The following is an 18,737-nucleotide window of genomic DNA, read 5'->3' as shown; positions in this document are numbered from 1 at the left end:
ATGAATGCTTTTCATAGAAAAGGTGCATGATTTTTGAGAATAGCTGTACTTTAAAGGGCTTCTCACCATTCCCTGTTGTAAATTTCAGTTACACACTAGAAGTTGTAAAGTGACCATCCAAGAAGTATTCTACCCCCAACAACATTTTAAAAGTTTGAAACTGAAACTTTGTTTTTCCAGAACATCAGAGAATATATGTACAAAGAATATTTGTACAAGAATATATATATATATATATATATATATATATATATATATATATATATATATATATAATACATACACATGAACACATATACAAGTATACCTATAACACGTAAGGAACATATAGTGAGCATAAATCTCAGAGCCATGTCTGTCAACAGACTCGCAAGTTCACAGGTCTTGCAAACACTGAAAAAATGACTTGCATGCTAAGCAAAAATTACGTGCACTTTTTATTTCAAGGGGGATCATGTTCCAAATTTTAGTTCTATTAATCTTTCTCCATAAACGTTACATTTGGGCAGGTTAAAGTTACCGTTTGAAGCATGACGTGTATTGCGTATAGGAACGGAAAAAAGATCAACGGGAAGAGGTGAGTTTCTATTAGTTATTTTATTGATTGAAACAGCAATCTTGTAGTCGGGCAACATCAGAACTGAAGGAACGCACTGCGATTGAAAAATGATACGTATGGGTTGATCGTGGCTTATGACTCTCAACATTCGCTTTTGGAGTCGTTCTAGAGGTTTTAGATAACTAGTGTAAGTGACACCCCATGAATTCAGGCAGTAACTGATGTGACAGTGACATAGTGAAAAGTACAGTGTACGAAGTATAGCCTGTGGAAAATATTCGCGAGTTTTTATTAGAGTATAGCATCCATAGGCTACCTTTGCCCATACATTCTGTACCTGCTCATGCCAGTGCAAGTTCTCATCAAAAATGACCCCTAAGTATTTGAAAGAAGGGACTTGTTGAATAAGAATATTGTTTAATGATAGGTTAAGAATTGCAGTATCAGTATGTTTCCTGCGAGAGTGAAATTCAACATATTTTGTTTTTGCACAGTTGACAGTCAAGTGATTCTTGGCAAACCATACCGAGATGTTTGACAAATCGCTCATCACGTCGTTCTGGAGAGCTGGAAGGAAGTGCCCTGTAAAAATCAAAGCTGTGTCATCCGCGTACACCATACACGGACGGTCATACGCGGAGTTTAAAGGCAATGGTCCGAAGAGGTGAGCTACTATTACTGGAACGCAACACGCTCAAAACGAAAAGACCTCTACCTTTCTCCATATTGCAGCCAGTGTTGCACTTGTGTCATGAGACCTACCTAAGCTTTATATCTCTTGCCAATTTCTGTCTCATTAAGTATGTGCCTAAACAAACAACTCGGCACTGGCCATGCGAAATATTTCTTTTTTATATTGTTACGAAGCACTGCCAGAGGCGAAGGTGAGGACAGTACAGAAGACAATAACGCTCGCTGATGTTGCGCTTCAATCTTGTATGCCAGTGGACGCATAGTAAATATATTTTAAACCTCTATTCTCCCCATAACATTTTGGTGGAGGTTGCGGGCTCTCCCAGATGCACGACAGATTTACGCAGCAGGCGCTCCTTAGCTGCATCAGCAATGCCAGCTCAAGGCGAGAATGCTTCAGGCACGTTGTTACCCATGCCCACCGTCATCCTGGCACAACCGCGCGACCCTGGCACCTTTTACGAAATGGATAACACCGACATTGAAGATTGGCTTCAACTATAAGAACGGGTGAGCGTGAGCAATCCCTGGGACCAGACCGTCATGCTTGCTAACCTGATCTTATACCTTGTGGGAAGAGCACGCATCTGGTTTGAGACCAATGAAGAACTCACCAGCTGGGGCTTGTGCTGACAAAAGCTCACCGATTTGTTTAGCAAGCCTCTTGGCCACCGGCGTGCCGTGCAGAAGGACCTTGCGTGCCGAGTTAAGACTTGCACTGAGTCCTATGTGACAAATATTCAGGTCGTTCTTGTGCTTTGTTGCAAGATTGACGAGAAAATGCTGTTCACGGAAAAGGTTACGCATATCCTTAAAGAAATCGCAGACAACATGTATACGCTCAACTTCAAGAACTCTTCGACAGTGCAAGGCACCATTGCTGAATGCTGCCACTTCAAAGAAGCCAAAAGCCATCGCATTGCCCACCACTTTTCTCCCCTTCCTAACACAGCTACCCGTATACCTGCTAGGACTTCCGTCTCTCACCTGTGCCAGCTGCGTCCGACAGTATTGCGCATGTCGTCCACCAATTGAAGCTGCCTCTCAGGTTCCTCCCCAGGTTTGCGCCATAAACAATTCCCACACATTAATATCCCTCGTCCAGACCATTGTACAGCAAGAATTGGTCAATGTCGCACTCTGGCCAATTTTCCCAGTCAACAGACCCAACTACCACTCACCCGGCGTACCCAATCTATCACGAAGTTCGTATGCTTGTCCTCATTGTTGAAACCCAGAGGAATGGTGCACTTCTGATGACAGGCCTATGTGCTTCTGCTGTGGATGTGTGGGACACATTTCTCACCATTGTCACAGTTTTTGGAACTCGCAGCCTTGGCCGAGCTATTGGAATACTCGGCGCCCACCTGGTAGCCCTCGCCCGCTGCCACATATCAAAGAAGACACCTCTCCAACACTCTGCCCGCACGACCAAACCACTCCCATTCGCCACGCCCACATCTTTCCCGCTCACCTCTGCCTTGTCGCTTTACGTCTCCTCCTTACTCCTGCCGCTCCTTGGAAAACTAATGGGCGCAGCTCCGAGAGGTGAGCCTGCCATGACAACTCAACCCTAAATTCCTCTGCTTAAACTGCCTGGCCATCACAACCTCATTAACATGGATGTGGATGGTATACCTGTAGTAGCACTGATTGACACAGAAGCACACACACACAGGTTATGAACTCGAACCTCCGTATGTGCCTAAAGAAAGTCCCTACTCCTACCCTGCTCACTGTCATCTGCGTTGCCGACGGTAGAACTCCAGCTGTCCATGGGATGTGTGCCATTTATGTAACTGTAGTAATACACCACACTTCTGTTTTGTTTGATGTCTTGGAGCAGTGCCGACGCGAAATCATCTTAGGCCTTGATTTTCTGTTGGCACATTCGGCCGTATTTGACTGCTCCGCGGGTGCTGTCCAATTTGCCCTGCCATATGCCGTTGACCATCCTGATCCTATGCCGAGTCGACTATGTTCCACCGATTGCATTCACCTACCTCACCGAGCCGTGACCTATATTGCCGGATCACCCAATCCGCCTGTCACCGATGGCGATTATGTCGTGTCGCCCAAAGCCACCATCCTCCTGTCTCAGAACGTCGCATTTCCTCACACCGTCTTTCGTGTAAAAGACAATGCCACCAGTCTTCCTGTGGTGAATTTCCGCCTCTGCGCTCAAGTGCTATTTCAGGGCATATCTCTTGCAACCATAGCTCCGGCTTCTGACAGCCATATTTCTGCCTTAACTGGTAGAACTGCATAGCCTACCTCTGCCTGTTTGAGCCCTACAACAAGAGTATTAGAACCTTTCACGACAATGATCGTTCCTGACCTTTCGGTCCACCATATGGACGCACTACATTGCCTTCTCGCCTCGTACAAGGACATTTTCGATCTCAATGACCGACCAGTGGGTCAAACATCCATTGTGAAACATTGGATACACACCGGCAACTCTAGCCTGATTCACCGACAGCCCTATTGTGTCTCCCCTACTGAGCGCCAAGTCATGCAGAACAATGAGCAAAACGAGAACAAGGTAAAAGCAGGAGCCAACGTTTAGACAAGTGGACTTGTCTTGTTCAAGACAACATATGCTTTCTCGGCACAGTACATATAGCTACTGCACCGAGGAAAGCATATGTCACCTTGAAAAAGACTAGTCCACTTGTCGAAGCGTTGGCTCCCGTTTTTATCTTGTTCTTGTTTTGCTCATAGTCTTGAATTTCCATCTTCCACCTTCCCCGTGTTTTCCATGATGTCATACAAAAGGAAGTCGACACAATGCTTGTTTGAGATATCACTGAGCCTTTTTGCAGCCTTTAGGCTTCCCCGGTCGTGCTTGTGAGAAGGAAGGATGACAGCTGGCACTTTGTCTATTATCACTATCTCAACAAAGTAACAAAGAAAGGCCTGTAGCCGCTGCCGTGGACAGATGACTCCGTTGATTGTTTACATGGTGCAAAATATTTTTCCTCTATAGACTTTCGCTCCGGGCACTGGCAGGTTGCAGTTGATGACATGGGCCATGAAAAGACCGCTTTTATTGCACCTGATGGCCTCTACCAGTTTAAAGTGATGCCGTTTGGGTTATGAATGCCCCAGCTACATTTGATTGCATAACGGATGCTCTCCTTCATGGCTTTAAGTGGTCAATCTGCCTGTGCTACATCGATGACATTATTATCTTCTCACCAACTTTTGCCATGCACCTCAAGCATTTTTCGACAATTCTTTCTGCTTTCCACAAGGCTGGGTTTCAGCTCAATTCATCAAACTTCGGCCACCAGCAACTTATCGTGCGCGGACACCTCGTTGATTCTTTCGACGTCCGCACTGATGCCGAGAAAGTTTGCACTATCAAGAATTTTCCCGTGCCAACTTGTGCCAACAACGTCTAAAGCTTTGTGGGCCTCTGCTCATACTTCCGCCAGTTCGTATGCAATCTCACTAACGTTGCAAGTCCTCTCACAGAGCTTCTCAAGAAAGACGCGGTTTTTGCCTGGGGTCCTGAACAAGCTGCTGCGTTAGCCGAGCTTACCGTGTGGCTCACTTCACCACGAGTTCTCGCCCATTTTGATATGACCGCTCTACCAGAAGTTCTAACTTATGCCAGCAGTCATGGAATCAGTGCTGTTTTGGCTCAGCGCCAGCAAGGTTGCGACTGTGTTATTGAGTATACTAGCCATCTTCTGTACCAAGCGAAGCACAATTACTCCATTATTGAATGCGAGTGTCTTGCCCTTGTTTGGGCAGTGGGTAAATTTAGTTTTTACTTGTACGGCCGGCAATGCACAGTTATTACCGACCATCATGCCTTATGCTGGCTTTCATTCCTAAAGAATCCTACTGGATGTCTCGGTTAGTGGGCTCTATGACTCCCAAGAGTTCTCATACAGAGTTGTGCATGAGAGCAGCCGATTGCATGTGATTGCTTGTCGCACCATCCAGTAGACCCAATGGAGCCTCCCGACATACGCAAGCCTACCTGTGTGCTGTCGCTTACTGTGTTTCAGAACATCAGAGATGAGCAATGGCATGACCCCTACTTGCGATACCTCATTCTCTGGCTGACTTCTGAGACACCTTTTCCTTCTCTGCATATGTTTGGGCTGCAGGATGGCATCTTGTACTGCTACAACAAGCACCCTGATGGTCCTGGACTGCTGTTGGTTACAGGTCACCTTGGAGTCTCTCGGACGTATGAAAATGTTTAGCATCACTTCTTTTGGACGGGTATTTACCGTTTCATCGCTTCCTGTGAGCTATGCCAGTGCCACAAGAAAGTAGCAACGCTCACAAATGGCCACCATCAACTCCTTGATGTACTATCAGAGCCATTCTTTAGGACTGGTCTTGACCTTCTTGGCCCTTTCTGACTATCTGCCTGTGGAAATAAGTGGATAGCAGTCGCTACCAACTACACGGCCCAGTACGCAATCACTCTGGCTCTCCCAACCAGCTGTGCAACCAATGTGGCTGATTTCCTCCTCGAAGACATTATACTTTACCATGGCGCTTCTCAAAAGCTTCTCAAAGACAGGGATGTTATTTCATATCAAATGTTGTTCAAGACCTCTTGCACTGCTGTGTGACAAAACACAAGTTGACAATGGGGTACCACCCCCAGACCAATGGTCTCACAGAGCATCTTAATAAAACTATCAAACACATGTTTGCTACGTATGTTCCTGCTGACCATCGTGACTGAGGTGCCGCTCTGCCCTTTGTATCATTTGAACATAATTCCTACCAACATGACTCTGCAGGTTTTTCTCCGTTTTATCTCTTGTACGGCAGAAATCCCCCGCTGCCATTTGACACACTCCTTCCCGCCGTTCTTGACACGTCGTCAGAATACGCTTATGATGCCATCTTCAGAGCTCTAGAGATGCGCCAGATTGCACGTCTGCACCTTACTGCTTCCCAGGAAAAGCAATGATGCTTCTATGATGCTCACCACCGCGATACCCACTTCAACCCTGGTGATACTGTCCTTCTTTGGACGCTGTCACAGCAAGTTGGCCTTTGTGAAAAGTTGATTTCACCTTACTCTGGCTCATACCATGTCTAGTGCCCAAATGACCGACATCACATATGAAATCACGCCTCTCAATTCCACCATGTATTGAACTTCTACCGATGTCGTCCATGTCACCCGCCTCAAGTGATACCACTCGGACAATTTAGCAAACACTGGGCTGGCACCTTTGCCGCCGGGAGTCATGTTACCAAGCACTGCCAGAGACGAAGCTGAGGACAAGTACAGAAGACGATGACGCTCACTGATGTCGCGCAGACTGGCTTTCATCTTGTATGCCCTGTATGCCAGTGGACGCATTGTAAATACCCTGTAAATATATTTTAAACCTCTCTTCTCCCTGTAACAATATGTGCCCATTAATAATATTATACGTGCCCATTAATAACATTATATGTGTCCATTCTTTGCCAATACCCCAGGATGGATATGCCAAAGTCACAACAGAAGTATGTAGCCTTAAATAAGAGCAAAAGTTTCAGTTGCACACAGAACTACATTAAAGTTAATAGCATTAAAGCAACAGCTTTCTTCAGCTACCTTGCCCACTTTGAATGGACATCGCCTGATCTTGCACAATAAAAACCAGAAGGAGTAAAGAGCGGAGAGAGAAAGCGCAGGTGCACAGGCAGAGGAGAGTGAAGCAGCTGATTGGTATGGGCTTTGGCGCTAAGAGATGTCACGTACTAGGGGTAATGGAGGAAGGCGCACTTCAGCTGCAAGTGCCCCATTTACAACAGCCACCTCTACTTCAAGCATGTGAGTACTTGACAGGAAGCCATTGCAAAGAAGTTATAGCCAGGATACTAGAGATTGTGGGGGTTTCTATGGAGTTTCAAATGGGATGTTGTGATTAAAACAAGATGTAATGTTTCGTGGTAAGATTTGGCATTGCAGTTTGCAGCGAGGTTACCCCATTGTGTGTCTGCTGATGTGCCTGTAAGGTTTCGCGATTTACAGATGGCATGGGGATATACATTAGTCTACACAAGAAAGCTATCGCTGACTTTAAAAATCATCTTCGATAGTTTTTGCCACAATGTTTTCCAAATCATGAGCCTGGCAGTCAAGCATAAAACAGTTACTTCCACGTCCTTCTTTGATAAAAAGTCCTTTACAATAAAGCAGGAGCATCCTGCATGTGTAGTAGGATATCAGCATTGAAGGTATACATTTTTCAACAAAAAATGTAGTTCAGTTCCAATCCATAATTTACAAACACGAGAAAGTGGCAGCAGCAAGCGCTTACCTCTATGCAGAATGCAGTCAGCTGAGGGTGTGCCTGTGGCTGGACATATGTGTGGAAAGTGGCTTCTGTCTCAAAGGTGCGGCCATTAACCTTGAGCACTGGAAACTCGATTATTTCCTGCAAGAACGTTAGGGAGATGAAAACCAGAAGCCAGCTGTGCAGAAAAACTTCATTGGAAGCGGGTACATGCAGTAGAAATAAAAAAAAGACCTAGGCATGCATTGTAGCACATTAGCAACAACTGCCTTTGTGATGTCGCAGTTGTGTGCAAGACATACCAGTCATAGCCCACCTCCATGCAGCCATTCTCCAGAAACACTTTTCACGGAGTGCAAGGACTTACCAAACTGTTGACAGTGAGAAAAGTTGTTGGCTCTACAAGAGCATGTGCCTATGTTTTTTCATCTTGCAAATCTCAAAGCAGTTCACTTTTGCTCATTGACTGATTGATTCATTCATTCATAGGTTGATCACAATGCAAAGGTATTTTGAAGGGGCACCATATAGAAAAGCTGGTATTTGATGGCTTGGAGGCCCCTTTGCCAATGGCAGCCTACATACGTCATATAATACAATAAGCTTAATACTTTAGAGTCGCACATACCGATTACAATAAGTTGAAAGAGCTAATTACAGTGACAATGGGTACATGATGATTAATGGGATCTCATGGCACAAGGGCTAGAGAAGGCCAAAGGGTGCCAAAAATGGTATCACGTAGGTGATGGTGTGGTCAAAGTCAAAGGGTATATATGTGACGCGGCTGTATGATGGCCTAAAGACATTCACTGTAAAGTGTGTAAAATATGTATGTGAATAAAGATATGACGATGATACATAGCGTGTTAAATGATAAAAAGATATGCTGCGAAGGGGCGATATACTAAAATGCGAGACTGTAAGTAGCACTGCTGCCTCAACATGGCCCTTCAAAAGCAAAGGGGCCTGGAGGTGTGCGCTATACAAAACGCTACCATCGCAGCAGCAGCCTTTCAAGAGAGGCCATGCAACAAATTGTTTGGGCTGATAACATGTAGTAAGGGGATTTCAATGAAAAAAAGCTAAAAACTGATTTCGTGTAGAATAAAGGTTCCTCACCGAGAAACATTACAGGATGAAGAGGGATACATTGCCGGTAAGCAAGAGAAAAGTGTTTTTTTCCTTTAAACAACTGCTTCACGGCACTCCAGTAATATGTGGATGATGGTCAACCCCTCACTACATTTCCCATAGATCAAAGGTTCATCACCAGTTAAGGAGGAGTAGTGTATGCCATGCTTGTGTTCTATTCTCAATTAAGTCGGCTTCCGGTGATTTCGTTGTCGATGGCCTAACTGTGGTTTAACTAGGTGAAGCTTCTTGGACATTTTAGCCTCGCAAAGTTCTTGCTAATAGCTTCATGGTTTTCTCCAGAGAAAAGGTTTCAAATATATAGCTGCGACAGCCACAGGAGCATTGCGAGTTTTTGCTGCTATGGACGCAATGAGTTTATCAACGAGCACTTACACACTTTGGTAGTGACAATAAAACCTGAGCTTTGCTTAATGAGTCTAAATATAATTGCCTTCTATAATTTTAATTACCCAATATGCTTCACAACGGACAACAGCGCATAGGCCTCTCAGCCGTAAGCATGGTTGTTAATGGAAGCACAATGTTAGATTCCGAGAATGATGGTCCAACAGCTGCACAAGACACGCCTGCGTGCGACTTTTATGTATCCATGCAAAATTCCGGGCACAATTATTTTGCTTGCATTTCTTAAAAGTGAATTCAGATGTGTTCTTGTAGAGCATGCTTCACGACTTCTACAAATTATGTCACATTCAATGATCTCCCAGTGCCACAACAGTAACGACCTTGCTGGGGACTTTAGACGGCGCTCTAGAAGCGAGACACCCATTTCTTCACTGAGCCTCCTATCATGCAGCGGGAAGGGTTCTCTCAATGTGGGGTAATTATGAAACAAGGCAGCACACATCATGTCATTTACATTTGCATAACAAGGATGTTCAGGGTTCGTGTGCACTTTCAGGAAACACGTAAAGCTAGAGTACTATGACCTTTGCAGGATAAGCGACCACTCATTCGATTCCACCTAGAGACTTTGTACAGGACTTTTCCTGAAGGCACCTGTGGCCAGGCAGATGTCTAAATGATGAGCAGGATCCTGCATCTCTAATGCACTCAGTGTGGCAGTGATACACCACAGCGCCATAATCCAAACAGGATTATATAAGGATCTTGTACAGATTTATTAGACACTTCCTATCACTACCCCCTGCTGTGTACAACAAAATCTAAGAATATTCATTGTTTTTAAGCACTTATTCTTAATATATTTGATGTGGGACATGAAGGATAGTTTCGAGTCAAGTATGACACCAAAAAATGTGTGCTCTGTGTGCAGAGGTAAGCACCAAATTGCTAAATGATATAACTGTTCCATAACAGTATGCCTGCCTGCTGTGGCATAAACTGTGTATGTATCTCTCACACTGCAACGAGAACGCCCCATCCTCGGCAGTGCTGGTGTTTGTGTTAACCCACAAGAATGCACGTATATGCCGCTGAGCAACATGAGCACAGTGAGGCGGCTGCTTGGCCTCGCGTAATATACGCTTATCCATGAAGTGTCCATATATCTTGGGCATTGCAGCAGAAGTGCGCCATCCCCAGCAGTCCCTGTCTCAAAGAGCAGCGCAATTGCAAAATAACTCGTGCCTTTGGCTGCAAAAGAATAAACAACCTTTGTGAGTGTCATGCATGTGGCATCTGGGTTTTAATGCAATTGCACTGAGTGCCCGCAAGGCTGATTATGTCAGCGAACTTAACTAGCGTACTTATATTTCCAGAAATGTAAAACAGAAATAAGAAGCTGTCAGAAATAACGAATTGATAGAATGGAGGAAGTTAACACCAGTGAACAGAAGAACACCCATATAATTCATAATTGCTGACCTGTCCTGACTGACCACTAAATTGTACAGCCCCCACTGTATGGTGCAGGCTTGTTAAAAAATAGAAAGAACAATGGATGTCGCTAAGGTGTTTCAACTGTGGTTTCAGTGCACCTAATCAGCCATTAACTACACAGAGAGAACCACAAAGGTACGGGCGAAACCATAACAGGAGAAATTTCTGTCCGCGGCCTGCTTCATGGTGAACTGCGTGTAAAAGGCGGCCCTCTGCTAGTGAAAGTACAGAAGATACGTCAGAACTGTGAACACTTAATTAAATAAATTCTGGAGTTTTACATGTCTAAACAATGTCTCATTATGAGGCTTGCTATAGTGGGAGCCTCCAGATAATTTTGTCCACCTGGCATTCTTTAGTGTGCACCCAATGCACGGTACAGGAGCATTTTTGCATTTCCCCTCCATCAAAATGTGGAAGCTGCAGCCGGGAATTGAACCTGCAATCTTGGGCTTAGCAGTGCAATGTCATAGCTACTAAGCCACCATGGCAGGTAACTGTGAACACATGCGTGTGCGCACACAGGTGCTGTGCCCGTATCACTTCCCTTTAACAGCTTCACCTTTACCACTGCCAAACCCATGCACATTCCTCTACTACGAGAGAATATGGCAGTTGTAAAGGCTAGTGAATGACACAAATTAATTCTTTCTCTGTGGAGAGAACAGGTACAGGAGAATTATGACAACATAAAATTTTTTATGCAATTCTTGGAGTGCCATCATACTTGCGCTTCCTCCCTGGTAGAAATGAAAGAAATGTAGACTGTGGACAAGAATTTTTCATTTAAAAACAGCCTTGCAGGCCAGCTGACTTACAGTCTTTAGCAAGTGGACTATTTGTGACCGTTTCCACAAAGTACGAAAGGAAATGGTACCTGCATGAATGAAGAGCTTGCCACAGAAAAATGCCACATTTTGCTGTCCCACACAACCTCTTTGCAGCTTTCCTAACACTGACATTCCAATGTTCCTGTGGTGGTCGACTTCTAGCAAACAGCCCACAAGCACCCGTTGCTATACACTATGTTTGCAGTACTACTTACACAGTATAAATTATCATGTACAGTAGCCAATCTGGCCTCATTTATATCCATTTATAAATCTGTCTTGTGTGCGTTTGTCTGCCTCTGCTGAACTGTATGCCTACACATTCTTTCAAGGTGAATTATTGTTTTTAAATCAACAGGAAGGCAAAAGTAATTCATGCCCAGTAACACCATTCCATGGACGCATAGAAATATTGTGCGATAGGCCACCCGTCTCAAGAAAACTCATAACAACTTGCAAGGAAAGCTACATTGCCAACACGTGCTGGTGTTTGGTCACCTGCCCAATGCTGAAGACAGCTGCCACCAGCAGTGCTGATCAATGCTGCTCTATGGCACCCCCTATCCACTTCATGGAGCATATAAGTAATAAAACCTAGTGATTCACCACAACTTACTACCATTATATCTGCTCAAGAAGAACTAGTCCGACATTCTAACAAAAATGCATACGTAATCATAATTGGGGCATATTTTTCATGCTGCACAATTTCTTTCAACTTTTAAAGCTGCATTATGCCTCAAAAAGATATGTCCACCCTCCTTTAAGTTACAATCCATAACTTTCACAGAGGGTGCTGGTACCACAGTTTATGAACCAGCAACACTATTATTAGCCTCTGGAGAATGGGTTACCTGCGCGTTTTCAAGCACAGAAAGAAGTGCATGCTATTTGTCTGTCAATGTCGTTTCAAAGTGCAAGATATGAGGGGAAGTCAAAAAGTAAAGGGACTTTTGCAATTTCTCGCACTAGGGTTTGGTAGCACTGCTAGAATCCAGCGCTGAATTAGTGTCGTCTGCAACACTTCTATGGAACGTGTCACTCTTATTCCTGCCTTAGTCGTTAGAGTGTAGCAGACCGTTAAACATGGCAGCTCCATTGCCTTTCTGCACCAAGGAGGAAATGAGGGCGGCAGTGATTTGCTTTTTGTTTGCAGAAGGTGTTAAACCTGTGGAAATTATCTGTCAAATGCAAGCGAAGTATGGTGACAGTTGTTTACTGTGAAGCAAGATCTACGAATGGATAGAGTGTTTCAAACAGGGAAGAGCTTCTTTATGCGACAAGGAAAGATCAGGCAGGCCATCGACATCAACAACTGAGGACAATTTGAAAGTTGTTAAGGGTATGGTGATGGAAAACAGACAAATTGGCAATACTTTACATATGTATCAGTCATGGTTCAGCCTATTCCATCTTAACGACAGGCTAAATTTTTAAGAAGTGTGCGAAAGGTGAGTCCCGAAAAAATTGTCAGTTCAGCATAAGGCACAAAGGTTGGACATCTCTCGTAAACATTTGGCTTGTTATTGTTGCGAGGGAGATGGATTTTTACATCAAATTGTTACTGTAGATGAAACTTGGGTGCATCATCACGAACCTGAAAGTAAGGCTGCGAGCATGGTTCGGAAACACTCATCACCAGAAGTTAGGAAATTTAAATGTCAACCATCAGCTGGTAAGATTATGCTAACACTATTTTGGGACACGGGAGGTGTGGTAGCCGTTCGTTTCACTCCAAGAGGCGAAATTGTGAACAGTGAGAATTATTGTGATGTGTTGCAAACTAAACTGAAACCTGCAATCAGATCCGAATGTCGTGGAAAACTGCGAAAAGGTGTCATCTAGCAGCAAGATAACGCTCGGCCACATTCTGCCAAATGGATGGCCGAAACAATAAAGGTGTTGGGATTCAAATTGCTGGAACACCCACCATACAGTCCAGACTTGGCTCCAAGTGACTTTCATATGTTTGGACCATTGAAGGAAGCGCTTAGGGGAAGAAGACTTGCAACCGATGCAGAAGTCAATGATGCGGCGCAAAATTGGTTACAGGTGCAACCCAAAAACTTTTTTTTCAGACGGAATCAGAAAAACTTGTGAAACGTTGGGAAAAGTGCGTTGAAGTGCAGGGAGGTTATGTAGAAAAATAATGTATGTTTCATTTTCTATTATTAGTTTAGATGTCCCTTTTTCAGAAGTCCTTTTACTTTTTGACTTCCCCTCATATTTAGAAAAAAAGACGTTGGTTTAGCATTAAACTTAAGAAAAAAAAATCTAAGATTGAGTAGGACAAAAAGAAAGCTGCACGTGGCCACCCTTCACAGTGCGGCTCATATATATAGATGCACCATGGAAGGTGTGCATTCAAAATGCCTGTCACATTATTTGGCATTTGAAGTGCAATGAAAATACCCTTCCTAGGAAAAACCCCAGGCACCAGATAACCTGCAGTCACTGTATCCTCACCCTTTTGCCACCCATGACCAGTAACATTTGTTTTCTCCTTGTGTTCTTCAAAGGCAGAAAAAGCAAGATTAAAAAAATAATAATAAATACTTGATCTTATATGACTTTTGTTCACTTCCGGCCAACCTCCTGTCAGTGTTTAGAGTCATTTTTTGATTAAGGGAATGCAACGAAGGTACATCGATGAGGGTTGCTACATAAGCTTGTTGGCATGATAGGGACAAAGTGAAAGGCATATTAGCTCTTTCCCTACCATGGGGAAAAAAGGCATTTTTTGAAGGATACGTCAGCTTGTTTTTTCCTGAAGGAACTACTCTACTCAATGTTTTATGTAATACATAAACAAAAAGCAGAATGAATGCACTTTCTACGCCTGAAAGTTTTATTAACAATATGTATGTCATAAAAAAAGATATAAATTTCCTGAATCAAGCCTGTGGGATAAAATTTAACAAAGTTTGTAAAGACATGCTTGTATCTGTTAATATACATAACAAAAATAATAAGATTTACAAAATGTATTGTCATCTAATAGGCACTATCTCCAAAAAAATCAAATTTTTTCATTCAACAGGTATTCCACTACAAAAATTAAACTGCAAGCACTACAGTTGGGCGTGCTGGACTGCAGCCGTCGATGTTCCAGGTTGGTTTGCGGCGTCATCCCTCTGGGAGTCCGATAAGAAGGCAGCATCCTCACACTCGCTGCTGCTTGATCCATCTATAAAATCAGCTGCAGATGCAGCCGAATCAAGACATCTGCGATCTTTCAAAGCATGCGCGCCACTCCCAGAGGCGGCCATGTTCGCTGCCAACCCAGACTAAAATAAACAGTTATGAGCCACAGCAAGCGCAAAATGACACACTTTATTATGGAAGCTAGATACAGCAACATTTGGTGCCACATGCATCAGTAAACCGTTGATTTCATTATCCATAAAAAGCTCGAATATGTTCATACGCATTTGCCGGATAGCTTCTATAATCAGTGTGGCCTCAAAGTTGTCTGCGTGTGGTTTCTCCAGTTTTGTTTGTCTACCCAGCAGAGTACACATGTCCTACGACATTTTGAGGGCTATAGGCATGGCTATGAAAACTAGAAGTAATACCGTTGTTGGAAGTTAGCACTATGTGTTGTCTAATGTGCCTTTCTGTGTTGTGTCCCTGTCGTTCTGCCTGCACTATAAAAATGTATAAGGCAAATCATCAGCAAACAAATACCAACGCAGTCGCATTTTTGTTTGCTTTTAAAGTGCAAAGCACAATTACTTTACTGGTTTCTTTATTAAATGCGAATTGTACTTTATCTTTTTCTTCATACTTTCACAGTTTTTGATACACTGCTGCAAACCACACCAAGTTCAGCAGCCCTCAACCACCACTCAACTAAATTTTATGCTAACAAAAGCAACAGACTGCTACATATTTATGCAAATATTAAAGGACCCCTCACAAAGCTTGGGCATTGCAAACAAACAAGCGGATCACACTAATCACCCAGTGGTGAGCATGTCTGCAAATTACGAAGTGTGGCACAAGAACGGGTGCAATTTCTAACACAAGGCTGCCTGCCCTTTCTCTCAAAGAAGCTGCACTTCAAACGAGACTCAAACTCACATGCACAAATGCCTCCACACAAGACACACTGCCTGCAACGTCCCCGACCAAGACACGTGACTTTAGTCAATCATCCAATGTGGAATGCGCAATGCCACCACTGGTAATGCGCTGCACAGTAAAAAAGGAGAAGGAAGAAATAGCAGCAGATCCAATGAATTGGAATCTATATCAGTGAAGCTTTGTGCGAGTGCCTAAAGAGTCAAAACCGTTTACACCTACCCACCCATCCACGCTTCGGAAAGGAAGCTCAGCAGGGCGAACTACGTTTACAATATAAAATAAAGTCTCGAGTGTTACTTCGGCGTGCTGCAACTCGCAAGTACAGAGAGCATAAGGTTTGTCAATAGGCATATCAGCATAAAAATCTAAGCATTTCAAATTGGTTCATATTGAATATGTCGTGAACACAAGACTTAAGTATCTCCTATATCTTTATCTATTTTATCGCAATGTTTTGTCTCGCAATTATTTAAAGAGAGTAAATCCTTTCATAGCCTTTTCCAGGGCAGCAAACAGAAAACGTTTTCCCAGGCAGCAAACAGCGTGCGATCATAACGAAAGTAAGCTTCCTACAGTGCCTACGCGCTGCATCTTTCTTTCTCGCAGGAGCTACAGCATCACTCAGTACCTTAATTTGAACTTTTCGCAGACGCTTCGAGCAAGAAGCGCGCACAAATAAATGTAAATAAAGGCAACATTTTTTTTTCACACACGTGCGTTACTTCGCAATTACTCATCCAGTGCTCCTACAGCAACTTTATTGCTCACATTTGAAAAACGCAGTCGAGCAGGCTCAGCACATTGCAAACGTGCTTGTTGTATCGGCGCAGGACATACAAAATACCGAAAGTAGAAATGAGCTCGCGATACAACGATGCTCTAGAACAGGATTTTGAATTCATAAACGAACCAAAATGTTTGGATAAGCTGACCTGCCAAATCTCTCCGTTCCACTTGTTGAGTCAAGCGGAGGCGGACGTCTGTTAAAAGGTGGATATATCGATGGCACATAAGCAGGATGGTTCGCAACGTTGTTTTTTTCTGTTACCAACGAAGTGGCGGCTGCAGATTCTTGAGTTTTCGTTTGGTCACCATGGTCCTCCATCAGGGCTACGCAACACAATTACAGAAGAACAAAATTGTCGCACTTTCTCATGCGAGCCGCTATGTTGTGGGGAATGCAAGTAATCCGATTACCCAACAGGTTAAACGGCCCGTATCCAGAGCTCTTGCCTTTCCCCTTCATACGATCGCGATGGAAATCGGCAAAACTGAACGTTGTTATTCCATCCTTCACGTTCATGGCAATTTACAACACAACAGTAGCGTCGATTGCGCCGTTTCTTCGTAGCGCGCGGAGCTATCGCGGTTGCCGTCGATTCTACCATCAGACTGACGAGTGAGCCAGCAAGCGCTTTATGGCAGTTCGGTGGCGCGTCCGACTAGCGTAGAAATTCATAGCTCTCTGTCTGGGTGTTAAATGCGCAAAACACTCGCAATATGGACCAAAATCTAGTTAAATCGTTGTTTCGCAGTCGCTAGCTGCGTAGGCAACTTAGCAAGGGAGTCGGGCTTCGCACTACTCAATCACTGCCTCTTCGCACCAGCAGGTGGCACTACGCGTCTTGCAAAACTCCAGAGTCTGACGTCCATAGAACTGGTGCCTACAATTATAGGACTGGTGCCTTTTATACAGCTGATGAATATGAAATGTTTACACAAGTAGTATGTACACTATACATGGAGTTCCGCGGGTGATAATCTAGAGTGGCCACTTTCAAAAGGGGGCACAGCAACGAGGCCAATACAAGCACACACAACCACTGCACATGCTTGCATGAGTTTTTCATTGTGTTTGCACAAAGAGGGAGTACACGGTGATGGCGGTAGGCTGCTGAAGGTGGGCCAGTGCGTGTAGTAGTACAAGCCGTACTTGTGCATGGTTACAGCATCCTACCCATGAGCAAAGACGTGGCCAATCACACACCCAATACACGAGACATGATAGCAAACTGTTTGAAAGCATGTTGAGAGATGGATTTCAGCTTGAGGCCGTAGGTCTTCATAAAATATGAGGATGCACATGTTTCTAAAGATTAATGTAAAGATCAGTCGCATCATCTTGCCCGGGTCATTGTCGTAGCACAGAATTGCAATTAATGGGGCAAACTGAACTAAACGCTGCTGTTCCTTGGTTTCCGTTTTTCTGCATGCTTTTCTTTTTCTGAGCAAGTTTCTGCTGAACACTCCCTCCCGAAAGGCAAGGAAAATCATGAAACTGCACAACCTACTACAACTTAATGGCTTGTTTTGCACGTACCTGCTTTTACGACCATTGTTTCTTAACTTTTGTAACCAAGCTCTGGTCTCTACAGACTATGTGCAGAAAGGATACTTATTTTTAATCCAAGAACTTACTATTCGTAATCAGCCACGGACTCACGCTGGTTTACCGCTCGTGTATATATATATACATACAACAACCAACAACCGCCAGCACCAAAAACCTTTACAGAGGGTTCAGTAATGTGGAAAGTTGGGCTAGTTGGTGATTATCATCATACGTTGGTGGTGAAGCAGCGCAGTGACAAGGCGAAGCCAGAAGCGAGTGTCGTGTATATCTTGTGTCTTCACCTTGTTTTTGTCAGTGCGCTGCTTCACCACCACGGTACTCTACAGAGGCTTCTCACCACATTTGCTGACAGTGTTCATGGCGCGATACCGAAAAACCACTAAAAAAGCCTCTGGAAAGGCTTTCTATGGTACCATAGTGCACAGCCAAAGTTATTACGCGCACCTGTGGTGTTGGCACCCCTTTTTCCGCGCTGCAGGTGGCCTCAAAGTCCAGCAACAGGAAGTAATCGAAGGTCTGTTGGGGCAGTGTAGCGCAAGCCGAGAGGTACGTTGGCGATGCCAGACGGGACATTTGACCCTCCGGCAACAGATACCTACGGAATCATACATGACTGTAGTTCCAGTTGGAACAACCGCATCCGGGCGATGAAAAGCGAGGCACTGACCTGCTGCCACCGGACCGCGGGGCTGCATGCACGGTCTTACTAAACAAAAGCGATGCGTAACGGGTGGCAGCGCACCGTAGGGCCATTCACGCTTTCACATACCCCACAGCCACAGCATACCACCATATAGGTGTTCTGTGATACCACCACAGCACCAAAAATGCGTACAAAAATCCCTCACGTGACTTGATCCTAGGTGCCTAAGGACAGGATCGTTTCGGGACTTTTGAGCACGACCTACTGGAACTCCAGACCTGCACGGATATCCGGCTTCTAT

General features: G+C 44.2%; 1 protein-coding gene across 6 annotated transcripts in view; it reads right to left on the bottom strand.

The window, feature by feature from the left end:
- Positions 1-18,737, bottom strand: part of Snp (Snipper) — a 166,476-nt gene extending 147,739 nt beyond the window's left edge. For 5 of the 6 annotated variants that reach the window (XM_055075564.1, XM_055075565.1, XM_055075563.2 and 2 more), the window contains exons 1-3: positions 18,461-18,635; positions 18,238-18,388; positions 7,549-7,665 (exon numbers count right to left, since the gene is read on the bottom strand). In XM_055075564.1, the coding sequence (XP_054931539.1) occupies positions 7,549-7,665; positions 18,238-18,388; positions 18,461-18,546 (354 nt within the window). In that variant the 5' untranslated portion in view covers positions 18,547-18,635. The other variant, XM_055075566.2, reaches the window with a different exon arrangement.

This window comes from Dermacentor andersoni, chromosome 11 (genome assembly GCF_023375885.2).
Source record: "Dermacentor andersoni chromosome 11, qqDerAnde1_hic_scaffold, whole genome shotgun sequence".
Lineage (NCBI taxonomy): Eukaryota > Metazoa > Arthropoda > Arachnida > Ixodida > Ixodidae > Dermacentor > Dermacentor andersoni.
This window is presented reverse-complemented; position numbering and strand designations above follow the sequence as displayed.